Raw genomic sequence first — 17,071 nt, 5'->3', positions numbered from 1 at the left:
TATAGAATTACCATTAAATCATCCACTAAATGTATACAGTAGCCTAAAGATACACCAAATAATAACATTATGGACACTGAATGTCGTCACCAAGTCACATGACGTCGTACCAATACACTAAAAACAAATTCAAATTTCCCGCCAACAATATCACGTGATACGTGCCGTCCCCCCCCCTCCAACCATATTTTCCCCCTTCAGGCACGGTACCATCTAGAGGAACGAGATAGATAGAAAAGGGGGGGGGGCAACAAATGGGGCTACGTAAAGGCCGCCTGTATACCGAATTAATTCGGTATACAGGCGGCTATACTCTCTAAAGTGAACTTTTATAAGCCTGGTAATTTACGAAATGGGGTTGAAGTTGTATGATTATGAATTGCAAATGGGCAATTTTTGTTTAAAATATGTGTAAAGTGCGGGAAAACTTAGAAACAGCACATGAAATTGTTGAAGTACATCGACGATGCTTACAGATGTGGGCAGAGCTTGCATCACATCCCATTACTGAAGTGAGCAAACTAACCATAGTCCGAGGCCCAACATTGTGATCTTACCGATGAAGCTTCAATTTGTTTCTGATTCTAAATTATTTACCTAAGAATAGTCGTGAAATTAACTTATTTCACGACTATTCTTAGGTAAATGATACGTAATTCAGTTTTTTCTTCATATTATTCAATGTCCAGAGATACGTTTCGCTGTAAAATGTAATATAACATTACACCTGTTACACGAAATGAACTAAAATAACTCCTTTTGAAGACATTTAATACAAAAATGCGCAGTTTTTCGGCTAACGAAAGCCTTTGAGAAAATAGAATTAGGTACAGTACTTTCATCGAAGACACAATCAAAGAGGAGATGAAGATAGAAACGCGCTTTATAAAATCCGCCGAAAAATGGGAAAATAGGGGGGTAGTAAAAACAATTTTCGGTACGTTTAGTTTTAGGACGCACATCCTTTGCGCAGGGGGGATTGACCTTCTCGCCTTATCTCTGTCATCCCCTACTTCAACTGTGCGCGTGAAAGCAGCGCTCAGGCACCGCGGTGTACCGTAGATTTACCCCCGTTTTCACCACGCATGGATCACGGCTGCCTATACTGATTCTCTCTCCGTCTTTCTCTCCTCTTTGGCACAATTTCGGAACTGAAAAGATTGTTTTAGTTTGTTCAATGTTCGACATCGAAAGCCAGCTCTGGGCGAATTCTCGACTTCAGATAAATTTGACATTATCACTAGCCATTCTAAGGGTAACGTGGTGAAGAGGTTCTTTTTTTTTGTCGGTGAAGTATATTCTTGTTGGGAATTATTTTCGAGCCAGTGCCTTCTTGTTGGATCAAAAAAAGGTTTTCGCCTGGATGCTGACCGAATCGCAATGACGCGTGTTATCTGCTGGTTATGGCTATACTCGCTTTAGTGTGTAGAACAAGCTAGAACGGGACGGAGCCAGCCTGATACGTCTATCGGGAACCTTTCTGCCAAGTGCCACCACGCGTTACTGGTCTTTGGAAGCAGAAAATCCCATAATACAAAACTATAGGATTTTGGGATTTCGAATGGATGGTCGAGGGAAAAGAAGTCTTATTTTAAATGAGGTTTCTTTTTCATTTTGATGATATTTTCGTTTTGGGAGCGAAAGTATTGCAACTGTAATACTTTAAAACCAGGCAGTATGTTAAGACAATCATGCGCTCCAATAATATCCTATTTTTTTCTGAGTATTTTGCATACCACTGGTAAATAATGGGAAGTAACGATGCAAATGTGGTAAATATTAATTATATTTAAATTACCTACAATAGAAGAAGTTCAGGGGAACAATCAAATAATTTAAATGTCTTGATAATTTTTAGGGTTTTATTGTTTACGTTCCTTTTTCAAAGAAAATGTATTAAACTCATAAATGATTGATGTAAATAATACTATATTTATTTTCATTTGTTTGTATGTTTATTCTTTATTCACAGTCACAATTCGTTAACGAATTTGACCAAAAGTACAAGTAACGCGAAGGAAAGGTTTTAGAAACGGTTCAATTGAGTTCCTCAAATTCGGTCCGCGAACTTCTAGCCATTAAGTCTGTTAGGAACTTCCTAGTCTAGACTCGTTATCTATTACCTTTATGAATAACCCTTAAATAAGCACGGTTTTATTGAATTTTAAAGTTGTAAAAATTGTTTCTTAATAATCTATTAATCATGCACATATATGATATGGGGGAACTGAAAGAATAGTGTTTAGTGTCTAATTAGACAGGAAACGTTTCTCGGTTTGAGGCGTTTTGACACCCCGGCGACGCGTTGTAGTTCAAGTTAAATATAATTAAATTTATAATTATCATAATTAATCATTTTTGCATTTTATATCATAACGTTATTAACCATCAGTTGAACACCTCTTCGTAACGCTGAGACAAACTATAGTTTCCTTTAGTTTTAGCGCAAAATCGCGGATCACTTCAAGTTTAGGTTTGTAAGGCAATCGGAATCGCGGTTGTCTCTGAGGAAAAAATGTCCAAATTGTCAAGGAAGTTGTACAATATATTGCGGTACATCCAACCAAGTTGTCAATTAAGTTGTATTTTGCCATACAACCACTCAAATTGTCAAACAAGTTCTATCCTCTTAAGTTAAAACCATTTGGCTCTCGTAGATGCGAATAAAAAAGAAACATTTCGGAAATGAGCAGAAATACAAGAAGAAAGGGCAATGAGAAATGATAAGTAGTGCAGTCATTCTGAGAAATTGCGAGAAAAACCGTTCAAAACGAGGATATATTTTCTCTTTATTATTTTTATTTAGTCCGTCGAGGTTTCTTCCATCAGAGCACAACAGATTGTTATAGAAAGAAATAACTACGTCTGGTCAAACGTGAAAAGACCTAGTTTATCCGTCGTGATTCCGACTTCCAAACACCATGTTATAGCCCATCTTTCCAGTTTAAAGAAAATAAAATATAGAGTCGTTCTAGACTGAAGAAAATTACCTATAAGTTTTTCTGACTTAGGTAACTTAAAATGGTTTTATTATATAGTTTCGCAATGAAGGCGACACAGAGAAATTGTTCAATTAAATTTTTAGTGCTTTTCCTTCAATTCCATATCAGTATATTTATATAATAACTAGCTGTTACCCGCGGCGTCGCTCGCGTGTAATAAGAACTTCCATCAAAACGATATAAAGAATGGGTAGATTTTACTGATGACTGATATTTTTGTAGCACCCTAGGAGCGAGGGCACTCGGCGTTGCCCGTCAGCCCGTCGGGACATTTTTTATTATTTTTCACGCGGACATTATTCTATAAAGAAGGGTTTTAAGTTTTTGGCCGCCATTTAAAAAGATGGCAACAAATCTAACCCGAAAGATCATTCAACCCGCCTATAGGTCAAAGAAAACCTGTGTACTAAATATTTTCGAAATCTGCTTGCATAGAGAAGATTTTTTACATTTCTGGTCGCCATTTTTTAAGATGGCGGCGGATTGGAAAAATCTTTCTTAATACGCGCCTACTACTTATGAGTAACGTTCCTGCAAATTTTCAGCCTTCTAGGGCAAGCGGTTTAGGCTGGGCGTTGATTATCAGTCAGTCTGTCAGTCAGTCAGGACTTTGATTTATATAGATATAGATGAGAAAATGCTGGTGCATGTAGTGGCTTGTTCAGACAATATAATAAATATCCCTTCATTGAAGTCACCATGCCTCAAAGGTATTGAGTTTACTAGAGTACTTTCCCACATTTCCAAAGCCATGTTCTCACTTACATTGGAAACCGGTTCGAAACGATTCAAAGAGCATTCAAAGTTAAGTGTGAGCAAAACTGACAATCGAGCAACTAATTAGAAAAGCGCTTCCTAGAAGTTGCTTCGCGAACCAACTTGAATCGGATTTGGATGCAAGTTCCGAGTTTTGAGGGTGGTCTTAAGATTATTATCAACTGCTTTAGCAGACAGTTTTAATAAAAGCTTTATAAATTGGGAACCTAGGCTGTTCAAATAGCTTGAAACTGTTCATGAAGAGGGTTCCAAAAGTATTTGGGCAAACCAGTTCGTAACCTCTTCCTTTGTAAGTGTGAACAAAGCTGAAGTTTCATCCCTAAACGGGGGTACACTGGGGCTGGAGAGACTAAGCTCTCACGTGCCGCTTCCCCAGTATTATTTGAAATGATTGTCGGCTGCTATTCTTTGATATATGATGCCGTTGATAACGCCACGAGATTCTCGAGACATCTACAGCCCTCAAATAGATGGCTTCTCTGCTCACGCTCATGATCACAACGCAACAGCGCAAACGCCAAAAAGCGCGATGGAAGGCAAAGTTATACCCCTGTGTCTTTCCCTTTTAGTTACATCGATGTGGGCCATACACACCCGAGATATTATCCTTTCAAAGGCAATATATTCCAAACGCTAACAGCGCAGGCGCCAAAAAGCGAGATGGAAGGCAAAGCTCTACCCCTGTGTCTTTCCCTTTTAGTTACATCGATGTGGGACCATGCTTATCAGAGATATTATCTTTTCATAGGCACTATACTTCTGCGTTGAATATACTCTTGGTTGCAATTACATCTCAAACTGATTTAAAGAATATAGCAAACTTAAAGTCTTGTAAACAAAATCATTAAAATCAAGAGGGATAGGAATATTTTAATTGGATTAATTGAGTCGTTTGAGGCTTTGATGTTAGCAATTTTGATATTCTTCACACGCCCCGATGTTTGAGGCCTGGAGAAACTCTTTGAAGTTCGCGTGTCTTGTGGAAATTAGTTTACCTCTCATGGACATTGGGTTAGATGGATTAGAGTGCTGGTAAATTAAATTCCCTTACAACACATTAATGGCTTATCAGTGTTTTACCTATCCGATTTCAACACTTATAATAAATTAAATCTGTGATGTACCATATGGATTTTCCCAAGCATAAAATATTGAACAAGAACGGTTTTTATTGTTCTATTTTTTTTCGGAATATTTAATTAGGCTGTCTAGACAAAGATAATGCATGCGTGGTCAAAACTCAAAAATTAAAATTGCAAATCAGCTTTCAATCTAAAAGATTAAATTTTGTTGTTTTAAATATGAATAAATATTTTAATAAACATGAGACCCAATTTGAAAAAACCAATTTCAAACTTTAGCTTAAGATTAAACCAAAGATTTTGGTTTGGAACTAGAAATGAAATTGGGTTCGAAAGCTAAAAATGTTAAATATAAAATATTATTTTTAGCCACGAAAAAACACTTTTTCAAGGAGTTGTTTTCAATTTAAAGTTTGACTATCCCAATGAACGTACATTACAGTTAACGTACGTTAAGCAATTGGATAAAAGTATCTAAATATGCGGTTTTTGTAATCAAAATTAACGATAATTATTTTAGTATGAAACTGAAAACATTTAAGTTACCCAAAATAAAATATCTTATATAGGTATCCAATATAGGTATTAGATTTGATCATTAAGTCTTCAGCGCTGCGCATGATATTTCATCAGAATTACGGATTTCTTATCCCATAACTTCAGCATGGATATGTATTAAAACAACATATTATGGATTCCAAACGTTTACCATTCTGTCCATTCACAATGCATTTCGCTTAGGCACCCGTTGAGGAGAGAAAAAACATGACTTGTAAACCCCAAACCTTGTGAGTGAGACAGAAATCGTATTTTTTCTCTCTGCGCATGGGCGAAATCTCAAACCCACCACTCATGACTCCCCACGTGATCTAACTAATTCCGACTCATTTCAAAGTGACACCACATCCGATGGTTACCGTACATTTGATGGTCAGCTTCTGGGCCGAGTTGGGAATCCATTTATACATCTCCATGCCGTCAAAATAAACTCAAAAAGATAAGGAACAGTACCTTTTTTTGTTTCCTTGTATCATTTCCGAAGAGATGATCGTGTTGAGACTTCATTTTTTCGGATTTGACAATTCCGCGGGCCGTTATGTAAATTTTGCAGTACATCAACAATATGACGATTAAAGGAATGTAGAAGGAACCAAGTGTGGCGTAGAGCTGGTAAGCCATATTCTGACTGACGTCGCAACGTGGTTCTGAGAGCGTCCCGTATTCGTTCCCCAGCGTGATCATTGGTGGGACGCTTATGAGAGCGGCTGAAAGCCAGACGATAGCAATCGAGAGCCAAACCCAACGGGCCTTCTTATTAACGCCATAGGTCAATGGCCTACTGATTGTCAGGTAACGGTCAATGCTTATTGCGCACAGATTTAGAATCGACGCCGTGCAACAAGTCATATCCAGAGCTATCCATACGTCGCACATACGAGCACCAAGAGTCCATAAACCCGTAACCTAAAAACGAAAAAAATTATTACTTTAACATCGATACCAAATAGACCATTTCCAAAGTCGGGCCGCATTGTCGTCTGATATAGGAATGAAACTGAACATCCGTTACTTGGATCCAGGGATAGATTTAATTTTAATAAGTAAGAATGAAGAACAGAGTAATCTGGCCGCGCGTCAAAGCCCCGGACCCCCTTCCACGGTACGGAGGGGTATGAAAGAAGAGGCGGGTCATAGCGACAGAGGCAAAATGGAATTACGTATTTTTCGGCGTACCCGTTAGCAACGTCATCAAAACGTAGTTTAAGTGAGCCAATAAGATAATTTAAACTTTTCGTTACGTTTTGGAAGGAGGGACTCTATACTGGGCTATGAGTCGGACTGAAGAAAATACTAACCGTTCTCCATTCCTACTTCTAAAATTAAATCTATCCCTGGTGGATCCAAAGATGATAGATAGCTCTTCAAAGTTATCAGTCCATCAAATTTGGTCGGCATTGTTTGAAGTCATAATATGTTCCGTATTAAGACTAGAAGGTGGTCAAACACCAGATTCTATTTTACTACCAGGGCCGTCGAGAGAGGGGGCAATTCGGATAGTTTCCCCGGGGGTCTGGATTGCGTGAATAGGGAGCTGCTAGAGAGGTGTGGCTTAAAATATCTCCTCCCTCTTCCACCAAAATGGCGGAAAACTTCACAGAGTGAAAGGCTAATGGGGAAGTGCTCATGATTGGATAAGTGAGGGTCCGACGCTTAATAGGGGAGATTTTCCACCCCTTTGCCCACACCCTATTGCTGTCCTGGTGGGAACCCGCGATTTTGTCAATTTTCCCGTGACCCACAAACTTTCTCGATGGCACTAGTGTTTACTACAGACTTTTGAAAAGGGTTTATTTAAAACTTACGAATTTATATTATTTTGTTTGTTGTGGTTTAAAACTTTAAGTACATTATATTGAGTTAATCTACCCTTTTAAGGTTTAGTCGTCTAAAACAGCACATTTTTTATAAAAACTAATCAAAGTAATGTTTTGTTGCCCCTTAAAACTAAGCATTACAGCTAATTAGGAGTTAAGAGAACTCTTCTAACCACTGACGTAGATAATTATTCAAATTTAAATATGAATGGCTCTATCAAAGCCGAAATAACACGGAAAACGACCGTCAAGTGGCTTATACTGAACAAATCTCCCATTATTCTACGAATTTTTCGGTACACCGAGCTGGGAACCGTATTTGCTGTATATTTTACGCATAGAGAAGAATACCTTTTAGTGCTTCTACAAGTATAACCTTTCAAAGCTTTCTATACGTTAATCTTAGTTGAAAGCATCATATATCGTCCTATCCTCGATGCACTCGGTTCGTTCAATAATTTATTCCATTTGTTCAAAGCCACATTTAAATAAAACGTGACATTTTAGCGAAGTTGCTTTTAAAGTAAGGCTCAGCGTTCCGTCAGGCGCGTATCTGTGTGCAACTTAAATGGATGATGCCTATAGCGCGTTCACTTGTCAAGAGAATAGAATATGTGATTTATAGCTGAGGTAATCGGTAAGGTCATTTATGATTAGTGATCGTAAAAGTTTCTTTGCACATTCATACTTTGTAATGTCTTATTACAAATGGTGTTTCTGATAAGTTTGCCATGGCGTCTACAATATTTGCTTGATAATGGAGATATGGGCCCCTTCTGATGGCAGAAGCTCAGTCAGATTACCAAACCCGTACAATGACTGAATGGAGAATAAAAACCATTTAGAGAAGTTTGAGGAACCCCTTTTTACTGAATTGGTCCATACTATTTCTATCTCACAAATTGTTCCGGTGTGGCTCAATAATCCACCAGAAGTGTGACGTATTAGGTTAGCTGCGTACGATTATAGCGCCTTCAAATTCCAAGTTCCTGGCTCCACCATGCACTGCTTCCTAGTCTAAAGTTTAGGTTACTGATGGCAGCACCTCATTACGTTAAAACCCTAACTGGTTTCGTTCATTGAGCAGTAACTCAACCACTTCAAAAATAAGTTACCTCTGACGAAGCTGACAAGTGAAGTTCGAGTAAAGCCAAGGCTTACATTGGTAATTATGTTTCATCTCGATCAAGTTTACTGAATATTTTGGATAGTTTTGTTGAAACAACATAGAATTATGAGCGATAAACGTCTTTCCAATACAATATTTGTCCCAAAAAACTTACCATTTAAGGCATAAAGTTTTTAAATTTTAGTAGAGAGCAGAGTATGAGTGTACTTACTTCCAAATGAAGGGCAAGTGGCATAACTAAAACGGCAACGCAGAGATCGGAAACGGCTAGAGAGACAAGGAGGTAGTTGGAAGGGCGTCTGAGGCGGCGAACGAAGCAGACAGAAACGCAAACCAGGACATTGCCCACGATGGTGGCCCCGATGATGAAACCCAATGAAATGCAGAGTAGGACGGTCGAGATAACGGAGTGGGGCAAGGGTGTTTCTAGGATGTCTGGATAATCGTCGGGGTCTATGAATGTTTGAAATGTTGTCGAAGGGGACGCGAATTCGAGCTCAGACATGGGAGAGCTCCGGACCCGTGATGATGAATTGTTTTCTTGGAGAATTATTTCTTGGTTGAGGGTAATGCCTTCATTTGGTAGTCTAATTGCACGATGCGTTCCACTTGCTTGTAGTCAATGTAACACCGTGTTTTTGTAATGGTAATGTGACGTGTTTAGCCATGAAGTTAACGATGTTGAATCTGAAAAATAGTTTAAAAAAAAATATGAAAAAACATAAGACACTCATTTACCTAAGGGATAATATTCTGAAACGCCAAAGAACATGAAGTCTACAACATTTAGTGTCGGAGATATGACTTTCCAAACATTGCCCCTAAAACAAAGGAATAATCATACACGTGGAGTAAGACGTATCAGCCTTCAATAGATTTCAATCTAAGAATGTTATTGAATCTTTTTCTGCTATTAAATGGGTAGAAGTGTGCCTACGCTGTTAAAGTAAAGCTAATTACTGCACATGTGTGACTATTTCCTTATTTTGGGGGAAAATCAATGTTTGGGACCCATAACTAAATATTCTAGACCCATTGTTCTTTGACACTTTCCTATCAGCTTGATTATGAGAACACACACACGTGACACACTACAGTCGTATCAGAAACACCCTGTATGGTGTATCTAAATCGTCATTATATTTAACCATGCATTTAAAATAAAAACTACTGCCAATACCATTACGTAAAATACTGAGACGTCATTATCAATGATGATAAAAGCTTAAAGAAAAATATTTTTCTTGCTTGGTTTTCTTTTCAGACTAATGACAATAGTGCACTCATGATCCCATATACTTTTCCATTTTTCGTAACAAAGTAGGGAGATATTGTTTTAAAGCTGGCTAGACAGGTTATTTGTTCAAAAATTGCTCTTAAAAAATATGGCTCCGTAACATTTTTACGATGATAAAAAATATTTTACGATAAATAATAACCGTTTCTTAGAAGAACTTTAATAAAAAAATGGTCAATGTATCCTTTTTTAGAATCCATCTAACATCATAACAAAATACCTTAACGTTTTAAGGTGAAATATAATACTGAAGATGGCTATAAAGTAAGGTTGAGTGTATAATCCGAAGTGAACGCATTAGATTCTAATATAACGTATATTTTTCTTAAAATAGATGATTCTATTTTCTGTCACATTGCATTCTTTTCATGTAAGGATAGTTTTGATATCAGTTTTTATCAGCTTAAAGCTAGGACGTGCATACAGATACATTGTATACCGAACAAGCTTAAACTTTAAGCTTTTATATATAACAATAACGGTTATTTTGTAGGCAAAATATTTACCTAGAAAACGAACGAAAAGCTTTAGTTGGGATATCAGCTTTGTTGGGATACATCTACTTACTTAAAGTCAATTCTACCATCTTAAGGAAATAACTTAAACTAAGTCTACAAACGCTATCTAAAATAACCGGTTATGAAATGTTTTCTGCTCTTATATTGCTTTCTTGAACGGATCACATAGCACAATCATGGACAAAAAATGTCAATATAAACCTCATTACCTAACAATCCATAATTTTGAAACTTAACAATTTAACTCTATTTTCTACCATCAAATGCACTTATATCGACATATATGAAGTTTGAACTTTAATATTACGTGTCTAAGACGCCAATATTTAGACTTCATGGCAGGAGATTTTGGAAACATTTTCCTATTTTTGTCTTCCAAAAACTTTTCCAAACTTGGGAGAAATGCCAAAACGTCGAGTTCAAAAGGAGGGAAATAAATAAAATTCGATCGTGAGACTCAAGAATCCAGAAAAAAAGAGGAGCCCATCCTATCTGCAATAACTGAAAAAGATTTTATATTCTTTGGAAAGCTTTAAACTTCTTCTCCATTCGCCCTGAGAATGTAAGATGATAATGGAAGTGCCGCAGTGGGCAGTATTCTCTAGTTGCTTTTGATGCTCCTGCCTGGCCAGGACAGCCAACGTGCGCCACAGGACTTAAATGGGCCGGCAAGACTCTAGAAACCCCGGAAAGGTACTCCAGTCTCGTAGAAAAAAAGGGTGTTTCAAATATAAAATGTTGTAACTCAATACGAATCTGTTTGGTCCTTAGTGTTTACGAATAAACTCTTCGATATAATGAAGCACACGTTTGTCTAGATTCTGCAGGATCACAATGGTAATTGTAGAAAACATTAACCTGAACTTGGTTGTGTACTGCAAAAAATTCCGAATGGTTTTATTTATTTATTTCAATATGGATATATTGACGAAGGAATAGTGCCTGAAGTGGGCGACTGACCTGACCAGGAGTGTATTACTTTGAATCAGCTGGTTGTACAGTTTAAATTCATGCAATTATATATGGAAATGCTTTCATTTACACGTTATCGTACTGAAAAGATAGTGTTTTAACTTCTACTCCAATTGCGAAAGGGCACGGTGAATCAAGAGAAATTTGCTATCAAAGCACATATTCAAGGGGAACCTTCTATGTAATGATGCTAAACAGAAACAATTATTCCATCAATTTTTGAATTCATATCGAAATTTAACATTAAAAGTGAAGTAAAATTGTATGGTTTAGAGAAAGAAGGATGAATGGCGGATTAAAAAAAAAAAAAAAAAAAAAACAATGTCACAAGTATGTATAGTTTTATGTCATAAATTGCGATTGATCCTATTACTAGAATTACCTATGCAAAACAAACGTTTTTTAAGTGAAGATGGCCTCTTTAGCATATAGGTTTAGCCACGTGTCTTCATAGAATGAAAAGTTTCGTTTATGTAGACACCCTAATTTGGGATTCTCTTTAGTTTCGTGGTCCAATACGAAGTAATGAATAACAAATTCTTTAGATAATTAACTACCCTTTCGAAGTTTCATCTACATTAAAGTTCCTGTAAATAGAGAATATAATGCCTTGATCCAATTACGTCATTCTTGCCTGTGAATCACGAGCTAGGTATTGAAAAACCGCAAATGCGGAAGAGAAAGAATATTTTAAAATCTTTGCGAAAAAAATCATAGTTAAGATATTTACGCACCGAGGGTATCATAGGCGCTCATTGAAGGGAGTAAGCCGAGCTGAAGAACTCAGTAGAGACACGAGACAATTCCTAATCTTCTTGGTCTTCGACGTGAAAGAATGTGAAGAATTCTCTCGAAAGATGTGAAACCCAGTCTCTTCCTTTTCTCTCTACTTTACCCTCGAGAGTGAGAGTGAGAGAGAGAGGGAGAAAGAGAGAGAGGATATGCCGCGATAATTCAACGCCTGAGAAGCGAAAGTTTAAACCTGGACCATCTTTCTTCTGAGAAAGGTGCTTGTATGACCCCGCTATTCCTTACAAAACCGACCATTCGAAGGAAGAAAAGAAAAGTGAAAGATAATGACGGCTCTCCCGAGAGAGATAGAAGCGTTTCAATACATGGATATACGTCATACCTATAGACTTGTAGGCTATATACACTTCTGCCATGTATAAAAAATTTAAAGAAAAGTATTTTGGAAATAAAGGTTTGACATTTGAGGGTATCATACGTTCTCGCTTCCGAGAGGGCGTAGCATAAGTTTATAAGGTATGTTCTATAAGTTTGTCACTGGTTACTGAGAGATTGTCATGAAGTGAATGAGGTAGGTCATAGATTCTCGTAAAGCGACCCCTGGTGAGGCGCTGTCAAAGGCTTCGGACAAACTTAATAAGAAGATGGAGTGTAATCAATTCTCGCGTCATTCTCGGACTTAAGGAGTTAAGTACTCTAGTTCAACGACGTCACCAGTCAATACACAAATAGTAGCCTGTTATAGGCCTAATATTATGGAACAAATGTTAGAAACCTTAGGACAAACTTAGTAGGAAGATGGAGTTCAAAAATTCTCACGTCGTTCTCGAACTAAAGGAGTTAAGTACTCTAGTTCAACGACGTCACCAGTCAACAGAATCAAACAGAAGCCTGTTGTAGGCCTAATATTATGGAACAAATGTTATAGACGGCTATAGTTTTACGTGAATGGAACGAGTATCGTCTCATTTCTGTATAAAAGGGCTTCTCGTACTGGAATATGAAAGGAAATTGCATTTTTATTCTTTTGCAGAAGGAGAAGAATGTTTTCGATGTTGAGACTTTACTAAATAGTAAGGCAAATGTCTCGAAGAGAAATAGCGTTTGGTATTGTGTTTTCCCTGCTTAGAGTCTGTTGTTAAGTTTAGGTCTGAAAAAATCGCGTGGGAATAATGGCAAATACTTATCTCGCATATTGTATGTCTGTACTTAGTAGTGAGTGTTTCGTTAAGATCTGGGGAATTTCCATTTATAATAAAAAGAAATGGAAACGTGGTCATCAATTGCCATAGTTTACAATAAATGTTTTGTATAAGCGTAAGTTCATAAGATATTTTCCATAAGTTTGTCACTGGTTGAAGCTGAAACGTCATATAGATTCTCGCAAAGCGACGCCTGGTGAAGCGCTTAGTGGAGACTAAATAGGACCTAGATGGACTGCAAAATTAACAGAGTGTAGTGAATTCTCGTGTCGTTCTCGAACTAGCTCGAGCTGTAAGTCTCGAGCATTACGAAGTATAGGTAGTGTCGTACTTATGGAACAGAACTTATAAACTTATGGTACAAGCAAGTTACATTGAATTGACCCAAATTCTACTACGAGCTAGTAAACTTTTAAACTCTGAAAGGTTTCTTAATAACGATTTATTGGAGAAATCAGCCCGTTTGCTATATTTCAAACCTATGCAGGAACGTTTATTAAAAATAGTTTTATGTAAAACCCGAAAAATTTCTAACCATAAACCCTTTATTGAATTATTTTGATTTTACGTGGTACACTGAAACCACAATTTACAAATTTATACCACTCATGGCCGAAGAATAATCTTCGAATTAGAAGTTTCAGCTTCCATCAGGGATAGATTTAATTTTAGAAGTAGGAATGGAGAACAGATTAATGTGGGCGTGCGTCAAAGTCCCAGACCCCTTTCCACGGGACGGAGGGGTTTAAAAGAAGAGGAGGGTCATAGCGACAGGGGTGAAAATGAATTACGAATTTTTCGCCGTCACCGTCAGCAACGTCGTCAAAACGTAGTTTAAGTGAGCATATAAGATAATTTAAACTTTTCGTTACGTGTTGGAGGGAGGGGCTCTATACTGGGCTATGAGTCGGACTGAAGTAAATATACTAATCGCTCTTCATTCCTACTTCTAAAATTAAATCTATCCCTGCTTCCATCCATTGGTTCGTATTAGGTGCATAAGATTCGACATCTCGAATATTAGCACACTTCTATACCAAAATACTATTATATGTCGTAATGCAGGTCGCAAAAATGCAATACCCTGAAGAGACATACTCAAACTCGTATCTTTTATTCGACTGAACTATTCCAGGTATCAACGTTTTTTTAGGAATACTGATTCATTGTACATAGGAAATGAAACAGAAATATTTACTCCGTATCGAGCAATTCACATCCTATCAAAATAAAATATTGTTTAAGAAAGACTTTGCCCCGCGGGTAACGTTTTATCAACAATTCAACATATTTTGTGCGTTTAGCAGTGCATACAGTAGCCGCTCTTAATTTTGAAGTCATTGTTCGAGGCACGTTGCTGTTATTTTCCGATCTCTTTGTGTTACGTGTGCGTGGAGTTCTCAAATATGGGAACTGTTTATTTATTCGCTAGGACTTAGTCTTCTTCTTTTTCTTCGCCAGTAAGAAGTGTATTAATCTAAAGATACAATTGAGAAATTTTTCGATTAAATACGCAACGTTACATTGTCGACAATAATTTTCAAACCACCTTTACTGTCTCTAAATCGGAATCGCACTTTAGTAATAACATTTGTTTCGACGGTTGAAGCATGTAAGCTGAAACCATAAGTTTATAATCTATTTTCCATAAGTATGACATTAGCTATATTTCGTAATGCTAGAGGCTTACTGAGAGCTAGTTCGAGAACGACAAGCGAGAATTGACTACAGTCGGCTTTGCAGTCCACCTTCCTATTTATTCTTTACTAAGCCTTTGAAAGAGCCTGACCAGGCGTCGCTTTTCAAGAATCTATGACCTACGTCACTTCATGACAAGCTCCCAGTAACCAATGACAAAATTATGGAATATTTCTTATGAACTTATGCTTCAACTAAATAAAACACTACACTAAATCTAATTAAAACAAGTCCAATTTAGAACATTTTAATTACATAGTTTACAGACTACGAGGATTCATAACATTTACACAGGGAGGCCAGGCTTCAACTGTTACACAAGGAGACCTGACTGACTAGGTGAGTTTAAAGTCAGGCATCCTTGTGTAAATTTTATGAATCCTCCTAGTCTTTAAATTATGTATATGAATATACAGTAGTTGCTGTAAATGAACTAAATTTCAATATTGATCGTAGATGGCGATACGGTATGGACTGATTCATTCTATGCCTAAAAACTTCATAGAATATTTTGCTATCTCTAGCCTATGATAAAGCACTTCCAATATCATGTATTAATAACTTATCGTGTGCCCTGTTAATAAAGAATGAAATTCCCATACTATTCCCATTCGGTTTACAATAATTTTAGGTTTATCTCATCTCCTTTACTTTATTATTCTTCTTTTGTGCTGGGTTGAATGTTATTGACCCTCAAAGTAAATTGGCACTTGGTTTGTACCGAAACGACGAACAATTTTCCTCAATATTTAAAAAGAAAGGGACTATATATGTCGCCAGAAGTGAGATGAGACTAGAAGTACTGAGCTAACCAAATTCTTCACTCGGCGAAAGTGAATATTCTTGATATCACAAAAACGGTTGGCCCTCTAGTAGCGGTTTCTGAATTTTCCCTCCAAAACGTGAGACGCTCGCGGTGGTAGACGGCCGAACTAGATTCAAGGAGCCGCGTCCGTGTTCGGCTGCTTTAGGTTGAGGGGAAGGGGATAGGAATTGTTTTTGGAACTCGACCAATTTTTTTCTCAGTATAGTGTAGGCGCGTGGGAAGCGGCATAAAATCCTCAAATTTGTTCACTAATGCCAGGATCTACTATCAATGCTAGAGCCCTTCACTTCTGATGTCGCTGCTCGCAACTTACTCAATATAAAACCAAAATTTTGTATTGGTAGAAATTGTTCCGTATTTCTTCATATGAACTAGGCCTACTTCATCGGAAACTGTAGTTTTCTCTAGAGTTATTTCATTATAAATTGAAGGTAATCGAAAAATCAATGAAAGATAGACACGAATTGATTAAAGCGTGTTTACAGTAATCTAAAAGTAGCGTGATATAATTTTCTTTGATCGCTTTCGTTCGAGACAATGTAATGAGTTTAACCTCTTATTAAAAGCTATACAATTGTTGGAAATTATTATCATCAGCTTTGAATTCAAGCAATTTGGTTTAAAAGTTAATGAAGAAATGAATTGAATTTGGGTGAAAAATATTACAGTTAACTTAATATTAAACGTGAAAGTTTAAATCGTTAATATTAGTTGACTTTAATTATGTTCGATTGTTTTCTGGCGATAACCGGCCAATCACAATCTACTGAACCATAAGTTCAAAGGATATGTTCTATAAGTTTGGCACTGGTTACCGAGAGCTTGTCATGAAGTGACGTAGGTCATTGATTCTCGTAAAGCGACGCCTGATGAGGCACTGTTCAAAGGCTTAGTATTCGCCATAATCAAGATGACGAACCTTTCTCAAGAAACCCTTTATTTACAATGCGAAATTAGTATTATACTAAAGTTCCACTAGTCTTAGCAGTGTATCCGATGGCAAATTATGGTCTTTTTGACAATCAAGGGAATCTGCTGAGCTGCACGAAGTATTAAATCCTTGAAGGTTAAGTAAGGACGCAATTAATGCAGAGTGTGTATACATTTTATTGAGAACAACCCAACCAACATAAGAAGTTAAATAAAGAATAAAGACACTTTGCTAATTACTATCCAACATTTATTCTTAATTATGAACATGGTTAGGATAAATACATTTATACCTTTTCATTTTTAATTTCATTATGCGATTAATATTTGATCATTTTCCCGTTGGCGTTTACAACCTGTTGCATTCTCTGCGGAATTGATGAAAACAGATTGCTTATATAATCGGGCCGCTCACCAACCTCTTAATTCCCATGCGGCCTGGATGATGGTGAATAGTTCGTCCTTATCATTGGGAATTATATTTGTTCTGGGAAACAATCCTTTTTCATAATC

At 37.1% G+C, this 17,071-nt stretch overlaps 1 protein-coding gene across 2 annotated transcripts in view; it reads right to left on the bottom strand.

The window, feature by feature from the left end:
- LOC149615364 (5-hydroxytryptamine receptor 1-like) overlaps positions 1–17,071 on the bottom strand; it is a 42,569-nt gene that overhangs the window by 22,126 nt on the left and 3,372 nt on the right. For both annotated transcript variants that reach the window (XM_089856419.1, XM_089856420.1), the window contains exons 3-4: positions 8,577–9,052; positions 5,873–6,325 (exon numbers count right to left, since the gene is read on the bottom strand). In XM_089856419.1, the coding sequence (XP_089712545.1) occupies positions 5,873–6,325; positions 8,577–8,870 (747 nt within the window). In that variant the 5' untranslated portion in view covers positions 8,871–9,052. The remainder of the gene's footprint in view (positions 1–5,872; positions 6,326–8,576; positions 9,053–17,071) is intronic.

The sequence above is a fragment of the Phalangium opilio genome, unplaced genomic scaffold, assembly GCF_054372755.1.
Source record: "Phalangium opilio isolate 3A_F unplaced genomic scaffold, DU_Popi_V2 ptg000217l_1, whole genome shotgun sequence".
In the NCBI taxonomy this organism is placed as follows: domain Eukaryota; kingdom Metazoa; phylum Arthropoda; class Arachnida; order Opiliones; family Phalangiidae; genus Phalangium; species Phalangium opilio.
The sequence above is the reverse complement of the archived record's forward strand: the minus strand, read 5'-3'. Positions and strand labels throughout refer to the sequence as shown.